The sequence below is a fragment of the Puma concolor genome, chromosome B2, assembly GCF_028749965.1.
Source record: "Puma concolor isolate L17-30 chromosome B2, mPumCon1.1.hap2, whole genome shotgun sequence".
Taxonomy (NCBI): domain Eukaryota; kingdom Metazoa; phylum Chordata; class Mammalia; order Carnivora; family Felidae; genus Puma; species Puma concolor.
Window position 1 is genome coordinate 33,129,570 of NC_141671.1, and position 13,767 is coordinate 33,143,336.

General features: G+C 55.5%; 2 protein-coding genes across 20 annotated transcripts in view; one reads left to right on the forward strand and one right to left on the reverse strand.

The window, feature by feature from the left end:
* Positions 1–3: 3 nt before the first annotated feature.
* On the reverse strand, positions 4–1,663 carry CUTA (cutA divalent cation tolerance homolog). Of its 3 annotated transcripts, none has more exons than XM_086706606.1 (6): positions 1,535–1,663; positions 928–1,136; positions 687–746; positions 522–567; positions 354–403; positions 4–223 (listed from the first exon to the last, which is right to left on the reverse strand). In XM_086706606.1, the coding sequence occupies exons 1-6, from the start codon at positions 1,598–1,600 to the stop codon at positions 97–99; spliced, it is 558 nt and encodes a 185-aa protein (XP_086562732.1). In that variant the 5' UTR covers positions 1,601–1,663; the 3' UTR covers positions 4–96. The 3 variants fall into 3 exon arrangements, with proteins under 3 accessions (XP_086562732.1, XP_086562733.1, XP_086562731.1); XM_086706607.1 differs by lacking the exon at positions 1,535–1,663 and adding an exon at positions 1,399–1,528; XM_086706605.1 differs by lacking the exon at positions 1,535–1,663 and adding an exon at positions 1,330–1,515.
* A 1,943-nt stretch (positions 1,664–3,606) lies between these two features.
* Positions 3,607–13,767, forward strand: part of SYNGAP1 (synaptic Ras GTPase activating protein 1) — a 32,231-nt gene continuing 22,070 nt past the window's right edge. For 9 of the 17 annotated variants that reach the window (XR_015251148.1, XR_015251145.1, XM_086706582.1 and 6 more), the window contains exons 1-3: positions 3,607–3,875; positions 7,306–7,427; positions 9,579–9,684. Coding sequence is in view for 11 of the 17 variants with exons in the window: in XM_086706582.1 (XP_086562708.1) it covers positions 3,809–3,875; positions 7,306–7,427; positions 9,579–9,684 (295 nt within the window). In the remaining 6 variants the exon portion in view is untranslated. Of the gene's footprint in view, positions 3,876–6,355; positions 6,424–6,539; positions 6,703–7,305; positions 7,428–9,578; positions 9,685–9,836; positions 9,900–11,888; positions 12,001–12,091; positions 12,160–13,767 lie in introns of those variants that run through there. The other 8 variants (XR_015251147.1, XR_015251146.1, XM_086706581.1 and 5 more) reach the window with 5 other exon arrangements.

Below are 13,767 nucleotides of genomic sequence, written 5' to 3' on the forward strand. Positions count from 1 at the left end.
AGAGAACCACAGACAGGATTTATTAGGGGCCCAGTTATCACTGCAAGTCAAAGGGCATTGAAATATACAAGGGGAACATGGCAGGAACCGGGCTCATCATGGTAGGACTGTGCTGGAGTCCGCAACTGACTCTGTAACCTGGTGCACCCAATGCAAATATGGGGAGTTCCCCTGCTCCACAGGCAATGCGATCACCTCGGCCACTTCGTAAGGGTGCACGGAACTGAAAAAATGGTGGGGGCGGGGGGGGGGGGAGGAATCACTCAAAGATTTACCTAAAGGAGCCCACTCCCTCGGACTGCCCAACAAGTCCTACCCCACGCCCTCACCCCTACCCACGTCAGAGTTCTCACCGAACATAATCTGTCAAAGCTGGAACCAAGGAACTTCGGGTTTTAATCATCTAAGAAGCAAAGATAAGCATGATTGAATCAGGGGTGGGGTTGATTTCAGGATCTCTTGACGGATAGGAGTCAAAAGGGTTTCAAAAGGGTTTCGCTGGATGGGGAAACGTTTCTCACCATCAGCACTTCATTGTCCTCCTCAAGCTCTCCTTTCCATTCATAGCTGAAAAGGTCAGGGAGAGAGTGTTAAGGGAGCAAAGACTGCCCTCAAGGAAAGGCCCAGTCAGCCCCTAGAGTCAGGTTAACCACCCCCCCCCCCCCCCACCAAAGCCTATGACTCACATGGATGTAATCTGAGGGATGAGGTTAACGCAGGCTGCCAGGCGCTTCTCCACCACAGCCCTGAAGGTGAAGAGAAAGCCCCATTCAGAATGCCCCATGACCCGGAGTTTTGCACTGGCAGCCACAGGACAGGGTTCCAAAGCGGGAGATCAGGCAGGAAGCTGCAGGAGTGCACTTCTCTGCCACCTCCAACTCTCTCCCCTCACGATCCTCCTTCCTGGCTCCACGCTAAGGTTCCCACCTGGCGATCTCCTTGGCGACCCTCTCGTTGGGGCAGGTGACAAAGGCTGCAGAGACTGAGCCGGGAACATAGCCTGAGCTCGAGGCCGGCGAGGGCTGGGACGGGGGGCTTCCGGAAGCCATGGTCAGCAGAGCTCGGGGTAGCAAGAGAAGGCGAGAGGCCACAGGCAGCAGCGCCGGCATCCAAAGAAGCGACAGAAGCAGAGCGGCCTGAGAGCACGAAATGAATTCGGTGTCACTCCACAACTACCCGAGGAAACTGCATCTCGTGAACCCTTCGCTTGGATAGACAAGCTCTGCCCTTCCCCTCTTCTGCACCCCGAAGGAAAAGGTCCCTGAAGCTGGGAGAGAAACTTGAGGAATTAAGGCAGACTCGGTTTCCACTCCCTCCTCAGAAGCCAACCTCTAGGATTTGGGGAGCGGGTGGTGGTAGAGGCTGCGAGGACCGGAAGGGGCGGGGCCGGTCACTCACCCCTGCGCCGAACAGGATTGCGGAAGCCCGCCCCCAACTCATGCAGCCTATTGCTGGTAGAGGAGGGTTGAATGTCAAAAATCACACGTAACTCCGAGAAACGACCCCAAACCCAGGAAGAGCGGCCTCTTCTTACCTGGGCAGCAGTCACGTGATAAGAAAAAGCACACCACGCGACCACAGCGGAAGCCGCACCGAACATCCAGAGCCAGCCAATCCTGGCCCTCACGTGGCCCAGTTTGCCCCTCCTCCTGAAGGAGGAGGAGCGAAAGGGAATTGGGCCAATCGACAGCCGGATCTGTAGACGTGCGCGGAAATGGCACTCTCGTTTCCGTGTAAACCGGAAAACAGCCAATTGCAGGCTGAGGGGAGCCGCAGCGTCGTTCCACTGTCACGTGAGGGGGCCTGTCTCCCTCAGGCGGCTGTATCTCAATGAGCGACGCGAAGAGGCCAATCGCTGGCCAGCCCCGCACGCCACGTGACGAGAGTGCTGGTGCTAGGAAAGGGGGGCTGGAGACCCCGCCAATTCGATGCGTCAGGTTGTGGAGTGTGGAATCATCTTTAAACGCCAGAATGTGCCCAGTTACAGCCGTTAGACTGTTCCCGAGGCCTTAAGGAGTGGGAGGGTCTGAGAAGCTCGAATCTCAGGGGGTAAAGAGAGCGCCCCCTGCCTCTTTGGTTAGGACTGACATATGTCTAGGTTGGGTAATGAACAGGGATAATCTGAGAAGCCAGCTGTCCCTGGGCAGGGGAAAGTGATTAGGCAGGGATGTGCATGGCAAGACGATGGCTAGGTGGGGCAAGATGCTTTTTTAAAAGGACAGAGTGAAACCCTGTGAATGGGATAGAGGGTGATGAAAATGGGGCTGAGGGCAATTCAGCCTTCTTAACTGAAACCCTACAGCTGGAGACAGACTGGTGAATGGGGTGGGGGTGGGGAAGAGACGAGGGCAGCAGGTTGGGGATATGGAGGACACCAAGACGTGGTGATGGTCCTTTTGTCCCTCACCCCTCTTCTATTGAACTCTTCAGGACTTATAACACCTCTGAGTCTTGGGTCTCCTTCCCTTAACCCATCCCCCAGGAGTCTGGACCTGTCCTACATAACTTCCCTGGGGCCCAAGCACATCCAGTGACCCAAAAATGGAGAGAGGGGCCAATGAGAGGAGAGAGAGGTGGGAGGAGGCAGCAGAGAAAAGGCTCTTGCCACTCCCCCTACCCAGTATTTCTCCTCCTTTCAAGATCTGGGGTCTCTGGGTCTGCTGGGTGGGTGTCACTGGGCGTTTATCAGAGTTCTGTCCTACCTGCGTCTCTGGGGATGACGTCTCCCTGAGATCTGTCTTTGGATTAGGAGTTTGTTTCTGAGCTGGATCTCTGTAGGGCCTTTCGGTATTTGCAGTGGGATCTTTCTTTGGGACCGAGATTCCTTTTTGTTTTGGGAATTTCTGTGTTTCTGGGACCGAGATCACTCTCTCTCCAAGGTCTTTCAAACTCTTTATGAGTTTGGGGTCTCTGCATTCTACATCTCTGAGCTACCTGAGTGTCTCTTTCTCCTCTTCTTCTCTCTTTTCCCTTCTGCCCATCCTCAACCCTCAGGTCTGGAGTTTCTTGGTCTCCTGAGTTATCAGTCTCTGAGTCTGCAGTTTCTTTTCTCTGAGATTTAAGTCTGGGGTCTGGTATCTTTGGATCTGAGTTCTCTAAGACCTAATTCGAGGTCTGGATTTTTTCTGAATCTGGATCTCATCTTTTTCTTTGACTCTAGGTCTCTGATCTTGGTTCCTGAAATCACCATCTGATTCTGGAGTCTTAAGATTTCTGTGGCTGTGCAGAACCTTTTTGAAGCTGGACATTGATATTTTGATCTCTGACCCTTCTCTCAATGGGAAGGGGAGTCCAGGATCTGTTTTGTGCCCTGAGATTGGGGTATCTTTCCCTCTAGATTTTGGGTTTAAAATTAACCGCCCCCCCTGGGGGGTGGCAAGGTATATTTCTCTGTGGGTCTGGGGTCTGTCAGTCTCAGGATCTGAGGTATGCATCTTTAGAACTGCACTCCGTCTACTATGTTTTTGAGGCAGGGGTCTCTCTCTCTGGTTCTCACTGGGTAGGGGTGGGGGCTGCAGAGTCTCTCTCTCCTCCTCCTCCTGCTCTCTCCTCTCTCGCTCACTCCCCCGCCCCCCCTCTCTCTCTCTCTCTCTCTCTCTCTCTCTCTCCCTCCCGGCTGCCGCTGCTGCCGTTGGCTCCTATTCTCCTCCTCCTCCTCCTCTCTCCTCCTCTCCGCTCCTCTCTGCTCCTCTCTCCTCCTCTCTCCTCCTCCTCCTCCTCCACCTCCTCCTCCTTCTCCCCCTCTCTCTCCCCCTCTTTCTCTCTTCTCTTTCTCCCCCGTCCCCCCGCCCCCTCCCCCCCAGGCCTGATGAGCAGGTCTCGCGCCTCCATCCATCGGGGGAGCATCCCCGCGATGTCCTATGCCCCCTTCAGAGGTACGGTGGTGAGGGGAGGGGGAGGGCCAGTTGGGGGGGGGGCAAGAGGGGGAGGGGCAGGGGCGGGGGGGGGGTGTGCAGAGCCGGGGCCAGGGAGGGGAGCAGCTGAAATGGAGGGAGAGAGAGGAGGACCGGGAAGGCAGGGATGGGAGCAATAGGGAAGGAGGATTGGGAGGCCAGAAGATAGGGGTAGATAGGGGCCGGAGGGGCCAGGAAACAGGCTTTGAATGGGGCTGAAGGGAAAATGATGAAGGGGAAAAGAGATTGCCAGAAAGGGTGGGAATATAGAAGGCTAGGGTTGGGGGGAGACCTGCAGAAATAATTTGGAGGTGGGAGCTGAGAGATGAGGAGATATTAAGGAAATAGAAGGACAGAGTCTTAGGAGAGGGGCCGGAAGGGGGAAATGAAAACACAGGGATGGAAAGAGAGGCCAAGAAGATGGGGGGGTAGTATATGGTGGAGGGGCTCAGAGAATGGTAGGGGGTTGAAAAAGAGAGGAGGATGGAGGGAGAGAAGAAGGGGCCAGATGGAGAGAGAGGGAGGCAGTGGGGGGTGGGGGAATGGAGGGTCCAGATGGAGGGAAGAGAGGAGAGAGGGAATGGGCTGGGGGAGGAGAGACCAGGGCAGGGGGAGGGCCAAATTATGTGTGTGTTTATTGAGGGGGGGGAGGGGGCAATAGAAGTAAGATTGAGCGCAGGGAGTAGAGGGCAGGTTAGGACCCTGCCCCAGACTCTGACCATCACTAAGGCCTTTGACCAGAGAAATGTACCCTCTGGGGTCCTATCCGCCCCCTTCACTTCACCACTTTTACCCCCCTCCCCCACCTCCAATCCTTATTTCCATTCCCCCTCCCTCCTCTGGTGTCCATCACCTATATCTTTCCCCCCATATGGTGTCCGTTCCTTATATGAGTCCCCCTTCTGTTCTTCCCCTATCTCAGTCCCTTCTCTGGCCCATTCCCTCTCCCCTCCCTTCTATCTGGTAGCTCCCTTATATCTCTGCCACCTCTCTACCTCTCCTTCATGACCCCATTGTCTTAGTACCCCTGTTAGGTGCACCTCATTTCCTCTGCCCCATGTCTGACTGGGCTTTTCTGGTATATTCCCTTGTCTCTAGGGATTGACTCTCGTTTCTGCCTCCTTTTCACTTAGCTCCATCCCTGTGATTTGTCCCCCAGTCCATTCTCTATCCCTACCCCATTCCCCATCTTGTCACTGCAAGTCTGTGCCTACCTACTTTCCACTAATACCTTACTTCGCTCTTACCACCCGTTCCTCTTTTCTTGTCTCCTCTACTTCCCGGGGCGTTGGAGATTTGGGGTGCAAAGATGTAGGTTTTGATGGTTGGAACAGGGCCTGTGAGACATCCCCATCTAAGCCCTGTGGGATTTCTTATCCTAGTAAAATTTTTTCCCTTTTCTCAGCTGTGTTGGTCTGTCTCTTGCATCTGCCTCCCAGAATCATCCTTACTTAAGTCCAGACAATATGTGTGTGTGGGGTGTGTGTTTCCAGAGTCGCTCCTAAGCTAAGTTCCCTGCAACCTTCCCTGCTCCCGGGGGGAAAGTGTCCCCTAAACTCTAGCCTGCCTTCCTGTGGCTACAGCCAGAACCAGCCCCTCCCAGAATGGTTATATGTATCAACAGACTTCTCTTCCGGGAGCCCTCAGAGTCTGAGTGCGGTGGGCATGTTGCCTGCAGTGTGTGCAGTCTCAGAGCCTAGGGACTGGTGATATCTGTATCTAAGAGGGTATTGGAGAGAATCTCGGAGGTGGCATGGAGATAGTGAAAGTCTGGGAGTACTGGGGTTTCTAAATATATGTATTCTAGGGGTTCATCTCTGACTCTGATGTGAAGGTTACGTCCATTTGAAGAACATGCATATCGACAGAAAGGGGCTAGATTTTTCAAAACTTTCCTGCTCAGGGGTATTCAGTTAGATTTTAATTTATTTTAAAGTAGGCTCCACTCCCAACATGGGGATGGAACTCATGACCCTGAGATCAAGAGTCACATTCTCTACTGACTGAGCCAGCCAGGCGCCCCGGGGTACTCATTTAGGAGGGAGCTTAAAGAACAGTTCTTTTCCTGCAATATGTCCATGATTAGTTATCCTGTAAAGGTGACAGGATTTGATTTTTTTTTTCTTCCTCTAAATTGTTTCACACTGTGATACCTTAAACCTATTTTCTATCACTTTGATGTCACCAATTTGATTCTTACTTCCATAGGGCCTGTTCCCTGTGTCCCTGTGATGGTGTGTGGCATTGGGATTTAAAGGAGAGACAGTTTGCAGGGATGGGGGAATGGAAAGAACAGCTAAACTGGGTAAGATGCCCCCTGGGGGCATCTCCGAGCATGGGCAATGCTTGGTCTAGTGTTCTTTTTCAGAAGTTTGTCCCCATCCTCAGCTTGCACTTTGGAGGCCCCCTCTCTGTCACAGGCCCAGACCTTCCATCCTTCCTTCCCCTCTTTCTTCCTCAAGCTCCTCACTGTGCCTTGGAGAGGTTCCTAACCTGTGGAGTTGGCTTCCGTCCTGTCCGTGGAGACTAGGTGAAGAGAAGGGGCAGTACTGAATCTTTAATCTCTGGGCATGGAGTGGGAGAAGAGATCAGTTCAGTCTCTGTTCATTCAAACAAAGGCATGTCTCCTACCTCCTCACTCTCCAGCCCCTCCATAGCCAGATGTTGACAAGACCTATCCTCCCCCTACCACCAGAAGAACCAGAACTTTCCCCAGAGGTTGAGCGGGGTTGGGCTAGAGGAGGAGGGAGCTGAGAATAGAGGAGAGACAGGAGGAGAGGCCCTCTCCTGTCTCTGATTCTGTGAACAGGTAAGCTCCCTCACTTCCTCTCTTTTCCAGATGCTTAGCTATCAGAATTTCATGACCCAAATGTTCCTACCCACCCCACCCCCATCCTTCTTTCCCACAGCCGTGCAGCCCTCCTCTCACTGTCTTACAGATGGGTGAGCCACCTTCCCTCCAAGTCCTCATCTTCTGGATGCCCTCCCTCTTCCCAGTCACCCACCACCATCTCTGTGTGCCTTCCTTCTGCCAGTTTTGCTGTTCCTTCCATCTTTTTATATATATATTTTGATGTGGATGGAAAGCACGGTCACTTTCTCTGCCTCTAAACTTGTACCCTCTCTGTCATGATATGCTTCCCCTCCCTGAAACCACCCCCCCCCCGAATTTCTTAACTCAAGTCTACGGAGCCCCCTGTGATGTGATTTCCCCTCCCCTCTTTCCCCCCAGATATACAGGCTTATCTTCTGTTCCTTTAAAGTTACTATGTGCCTACCCTCTATCTGTGATCTCAAGGCGGGTGGGGTGTCATTCTCCCACTTTGTGGACTCTCTCTCTTGCCATTTTGGGCCTCTGTCTCCTAAACGCATAGAGCCTCCCTTACTGTTTCTGTGTGTCTCTGTCCCCCAGATGTACGGGGACCCCCTATGCACCGAACCCAATACGTTCATTCCCCATATGATCGTCCTGGTTGGAACCCACGGTTCTGCATCATCTCGGGGAACCAGCTTCTCATGCTGGATGAGGACGAGGTGAGCGGAGTGGGAAGGTTGGGAAAAGACCTCTGGGTAGCATGGGAGAATGTGGAGAGAATAAGAAGGAGAATCCTCATTAGCGAAGGGATGACAGGCACAGAGAAAGCAAAAAAGAGAGAAACACTTGCAAGCGGCCTGGGGAGGGTGGCCACTGAGATTTGGATTGGGATGTGCAAAAGTACAGGCCTTCTCTCCCCTTGGCCAGGGGATCTTTCTGGGCCATATGCAGGGTTGGGAAGGAGATGTGGTTCTGAAGATTTGGGGGTGGCTCCTGTTGTCACCCTGACCATATTGTGGGATAGGTTAGGATGGGAAAGGGAAACTGAAGGGTTTGGAGAAGGGGTGGCAAAGTGGGTATTGCTTTGGAGGGATCACCTCCAAAGTGATCCTTGAGAACCCTCTCCTCTTCTCCCCACCCCTACCTCAGCAAGACCCATCATTCACCACTCCCAGTCCTGCCCTTATCATGTTGGGAGAGGGAATTGAGGGAAACTGGGCGGTGGGGGGTGGGGGTGCTGGGAGGTACTGGGAGAGATGACAGAAGTCATTGGATGTTGGTGTGGATGGCGGTGAAGATTGGGAAGGTGCCTGCAGTCAGGGTTTAGAAAGACTGGGAGGGCTTTCACAAGAGACATCAATCAGGAAAAGAATATAAGGGAGGGGAAGCCAGGGGGAGGAGGGGAACTAGAAGTAGAGGACATTTTCTAAAGGAGTAGGAGTAGGAGAGGGGCAGGGACTAGTCAGAGTGTGGGAGGAGGGGGCCACGCAGGGCTATTAGAGGCAGGGGAGTATGGGTTCCCACCAGTCACTGAAGCAGCAGTGGGGGACCCATCAGAGAAAATGGGATGCAGATATGGATGCCCAGAGGTGTGATCCAGGGAGTGGCGGTGATCTGGGAGAGCAGCTTTAGAGAGTGATAGGTAGCCTCCGAAACCAGATTAGTGGTGAGAGATGTGCTCCCAGTGCTGTTGGGGAGGGTGTGGTGAGGCAGGGCTAGAATTGGAGTTGGGGCTAATCAGGGTTCTGAGGGACCTGAGGGGCAAGTGAGAGTGTGGAAAGATGGCCAGCTAGAATTTCCAGGTCACAGGGGACATGGTGGCTTTAAAGGACGAGGTGGTTAGGGAGTCCAAGTTTTAGGCATTGGGGGGCATTTGAGTGATTCACTAGTGGTCGCGGGTCTTGACCAAAGGTTGTGGTCTGCAGGATGAATTGGGGAAACAGGAACCAGTGAGAGTGGGGACTGTTGGGAGGATGAAGAGGGAGAGCAATGGATGGGGTAATGGTGGAATGGTAGAGATGAGCCCAGGTGGTGGGGGGAACCGGTGGCCAGCAAGCTGAGGGGCACTACAAGTGGCCAGAGTCTGGAGTAGGGAGGGTGGGGGATGGGATGGGATGGGTAGGTAAGCAGCATTTAGGGCCACAGGGGCTGAAGTGGATGGGTTGTGGACCTGGGGCTAGGGACTAGCGAGGCGGGGTGGTTCTTGTAGGGTAGAGGAGATTGGAGGATTGGAGCTGGGGATGAGGCTCAGGGAGTGGGAATGGCTCAAGAGAAGAGGGATGTGAGAGAGGTTGAGTGGGGGGGGGCGAGGGAAGGAGATGAAGGGTGTGGGGAGGTGACCAGGCCCTTTGGGGGGTGTGGGGAGGTTGGGTCCCAGTCTGGCCGAAAGCCCGGCCGTGGGAGGGAGACAAGCTGTAGATCCTGATTATAAATGCAGCTTCTGCTACCCCCGTGACAGGCACGGAGGGAGGGAAGGTGGTGAGGGAGGTGGGAGGTTGGGAGGAAAGCGGGGAGAATGGAGGAATTGAAGGTCAAGGGGAAAGGGGATTAGGAGAGTAGCAGACTCCTGCGGAGTTGCCGGAAGAACTGAGTCGGGTTTGGGAGAATTTCCCGGAGGGTGTTTCAAAAGAAATGGAGGGAGGGAAGAGGAGGATGGGACGGGAGGGAACGAGAGAGAGAGACACTTGGAGAGAGAGGGGAAAGAGCAATCGACTCATCCCGAGACACTTCAAGAGTGTGCGGGAGCAGGGGCTGAAGGTGGGCAGGCCCGATGGACAGGGAGGTTCATTCTTCCTCGGTGGTGGGGGCGGGGGGCAAGAAGAGGGACGGCTTGGGCCAGTGAGGTCTGACACACCCCCGCATCCCCCTAGATACACCCCCTTCTGATCCGGGACCGGAGGAGCGAGTCCAGTCGCAACAAACTGCTGAGACGCACGGTCTCCGTGCCGGTGGAGGGGCGGCCCCACGGCGAGCATGGTACGGCGGCCGAGCAGGCTCTCGTGCCCCGGACAGTCGCGGGGAGAGGGCTGAAGGTGGACCGGGCTGCCGGGGAGGGGGGAGTCCGGGAAATGAGGGAGCTGTCAGGGGGTGGGAGGAGGAGGAGGAGGAGACAAAGTCTCTCATCCTGCGAGTGGGAGCCTGGAAGGAGAAGGCGCCCTCCTCTGGGATCTGGAGCGGGACTGGGGCTGTGGGTGAGAGGCCCCAGTGGTCTTTGCTCTGTTTCGCTCCCTTTTTCCTCTCCAGCAGCGAAGTTTGCCTGTTTTCCTGATGCTTGTAAAAATAGTCTCCTTAGATCTTTAGCTTCCTGTCCGAGCGTTCCGGCCCCTGCCCCTCCCAGCCCTTGGTCTGAGATCGTGGAGAGAATGACCTAGTTCCTGCCCTTCCCCCAGACCTCTGCCCCACCCCCACGGTCCTGATTCCTCTCCCAGACCTTCGGGCCTGTGGGCCCTTCCTCTTTTCTCCCGCCACCCCTTTTTCTCTTCTTTTCAACTGCTGCTATTTTCTGCAATTCTGTCGCCCCCTTTCTCTTTCCTCCCTGATTTCTCATTATTTTCTGCACCCCTCTTGATTCCTCTGTCGCTCCCCTCTGCTCCCAGTGGAACTTCATCAGACCCCCATCATCTTTCTGTCTGTCTGTAGAGCTATCTACTCAGTCTGTCTCTCCAACTCTCTCCCTCTCTCCATCTGTCTCTTCCCCTCCCTCCCTCTTTCTGCCCCCCCTCCACCCCCCTCTTTAGTCATTTAAAAAAAGATTTTTGTCTTCCTGAGAAGTTCGCTTAAAAGGTTTCCATGGGAACAGTGAGGGTAGATGAAGGCAGAGAACAGAGATCTGCAGCCAAGGTGCAGAGAGACGTCCTCAGCCCCCAGAAACCCCCATTTCACTGCCCCCTATCACTGCATTCCCCTTCCAGGACCTAGGGATCCAGTTCCTCCATCCCCTCCAAACCCCCTGGTGACCCCTTTCTTCCACCAGCAACTCCTCCCCTCAGGGATCCAGACTCCCTGTTTCTCTTGCTCAAAGAGATTGAGTGGCCTGTCTCCATCCTTTGGCATCCTTTTAGCCCTCTTCTGATAGGTCCAGGTCTCACTGCCCTTGGGGGCCAGCTTTGGGGCCCTGGGTGGGTGGGTGGGCAGGGATGTGTGTCATTGTCATGGAAACCTATGACCATGGGGGTGTGTGGATAGCACATTTTTGTGAGGCAAAGCCAGGTGGTGGTGGTGGTGGTGGTGGTGGTGGTGGTGGTGGTGGTGGTGGTGGTGGTGGTGGTGGTGGTGTGTACAGAGAATATGTGTGATGTCTGTCACATCTGTGTGTGTGTGTGTGTGTGTGTGAGTCATGTCCATGTCTGGGAAAGATTTGTGTGTGCACATGTGCATACCTGTGTGTCTAGGCCAGAATGGTCACATGCTCATGGAGCATGTTTATCATATGTCGCGTGTTTGATAATCTCTGCCCACATAATCCCCATCTTTCTCCTTATCCTGAGTCCTCAGGGTCTGGGGTCTCTGGTGTGGGTCTCCTGTGTGTTTTGGGTGGGGGCACCGTGTGTGTTTGGAGTTGGGGATGGTATGTGGAAGTTGTTGTGTTGGGGGTTCAGTAGGGGTTGGAAGAGGGTCCTGGAGTATATATAGTTGGGGGGGAGGGTTTAGTGAAAGAGTTGCTAGCTGGTGAATGAACGTTTGGGGTTTTCAGGGGGACATGGAATGTGTAAAGGACATGGAGGATATGCAGGGGACATAAGGATCTTTAGGGGGGCTTGGGGGCCTGGGTCCGCGAAGGGGTGTGCTGAGGCTGTGGACGCTGGAGCCCAGGAGAGGTCGCCGGACCTTTGAGGGGCATTGGAATCCAGGGCTCCTCCTCTGTTGGGTGGAGCCGCCGCCCCTCGTTCCCTCCGCGATTTTGGTGGGGGGTCCTGCTCGGAAGGGGATGGTGGGAGGCCCGGTTGATTTTGGGGGTCCCCTCGCCCCCCTCCCCCGTCTCTCTCGCGCTGTCTCCGGGCGACGGGGCTCGTGACAGAGGCGGCCACGGCAGCAGCGGTCGCCTAGCAACGGCGGCGGGGCCCGGGCAACGGCGGCAGCGGCGGGAGCGGCGGCGGAGGGAGCCGTTCCCGCGGCCGTCACCGCGCGGCCGTCCCGGCCGTCCCGGGCCCCGCCGCCGCCCCCAACGCGCCGGGCGGCGCGAGCCGGGCCGCGCCGCCCCCTCTCCCGCCGCACCCCGCCCCTCCCCCGCGCAGGGGCGGGGCCCCTCCCCCACCGGGGACACCCCCGACCCCCCCCAGGGGGCGGTGCGAGGTAAGGGCGGGGCCGGGCGGACGAGGAGCGCGCGTGGGGGCGGGGGCGCGCGTGTGCGTGGGCGCGGGAGGGGGTGGGGAAGCCGCGGCGGCGGCGGCGGCGGCGGCAGCTGCTCCCTCCGCATGTTCTCGCTGCATCTTCCGAGTGGGGGGAGTTATGGTAACTGGAGGGGGGCAGCGGAGGTGGGGGGTCGGGGACCGGCCTCGGGGGGGGGCCAGGGTCGCGAGCACGCGGGGGAGGCCGGTGCGGGGTGATCTCGGAGCCCCTTGGTGGACACGGCAGCCCGCGTGTCCGCGTATGTGTTCGTGTCCATGCTCGTGTCCCCTGTGTGTCGATGCCATGTGTACCCGGGGCCCAGTTCCTCATGCACACATGTGCAGCTAGCCGTGTGCAAGCTTGTCCTGTCTCATCGTGCCTCTGTCTGGTTCCTGCCTAGGAGACTGCTGGGCCGGCCACTGGTCATACTGGTACATGTCACCTCCGACCCTGAACACGCATGTCTCTCTCTGGCTGGGGCTCACCTCCAGTCAGTCTCCTGTGTGTAGGGATGTGTGGCTGCATGAGCAGGATTTTCCCTGTCCCTGGTGGCAGGTGTGTGTCTTTGCATGTGTTCCATCATTGGCCTGGGTATCTGTGTCAATCCCAGCACGGGTGTCCAGGGTGTGTCTGGATGTGGGTGGTGTGCAAGTGGGGGAAGGGAGTGAGTGTGTGTGAGTGGGCTTCTTGGCATCCTACTATGTACGAAACACCTTTGAGCTAGGCAGGTGTGAGCCCCTGGTGTGTCTAGGAGTGGGGATTGAAAAGCTGAAAAAGAAAGGAGTGGGGAGAAAGTGGAAAAGTGGGGAGAAGGGAGGTGAAGAGGAATGAGAGAGGCTTGGCTAAGAGGGAAAGAATGGCTGGAGAAAGGGAATGTGGGAGATCTTGGAGCCAGATTTTGGAGAAAAGAGGACAAGAAAGCTTAAGATGGGGAACTGGATGGAGGGAGAAGGGGTCTGGGAGCTGGGGAGGAGGGGCAGGAGGAGGAAAGAGGCCTTTTGGTAAAGCTATCTCTTGAGAGAAGAAAGGGGCAAGATGAGAGAGAGGACACTGGTTCATGTAGGTTGTATAGGATCAGGCTTGGTTGGATGAGAGATGGCCACTCAGGCATAGAGGCTGGCTCACAGTGAGGCCTGTCACTGCAGGTGCTGTCATTAGAGCTTCCTGTCCCCTGCTCAGTTTTGCCCCCCATTTCGCTGCTCTGTCCAGCTCTGTTCCTCATCCTGCTCTGGCAACCTTTCTCCTTGGCTCCCCTCAAGAGTTGCCACCTGGGTAGGACAAGGAAGAAAGGCCAAAGGGAAGGTTAGGGATGTGGGACATTGGAGGGCAGGGAGAGATTCTGTGGGTGATGGCAAGATTAGAGAGATTGGAGAGGCGGGAGTCCAAGCCCTCGCTGTGTATGTGTGAGAGTGCAATTGTGTGTGTACACAGGGTGTGTACATGTGTGGGTGTGTGCACAATGCCTGTGTTACGGGTGTGTGTAGGTGGCTGTTATGTGTGTGCATGCGTGTATACATCGTGCAGGGATGGGACCTGGAGACCCAGGATCGCAGTGTACACTTACCAGGTTTGCTCTGTGTGTGTACACGGGTATGTGCTGTGTTTCCTGTACATGTCATTGCATGCAGCATTAATAGCAGAATGTCCTGTGTTTCTGTCACTTTGTTTCATTTTTCTTTGTGGTTTTCTTTCTTGCGGTAGTGAAAGTCTTTGTAAGCGTATGCGTACGTG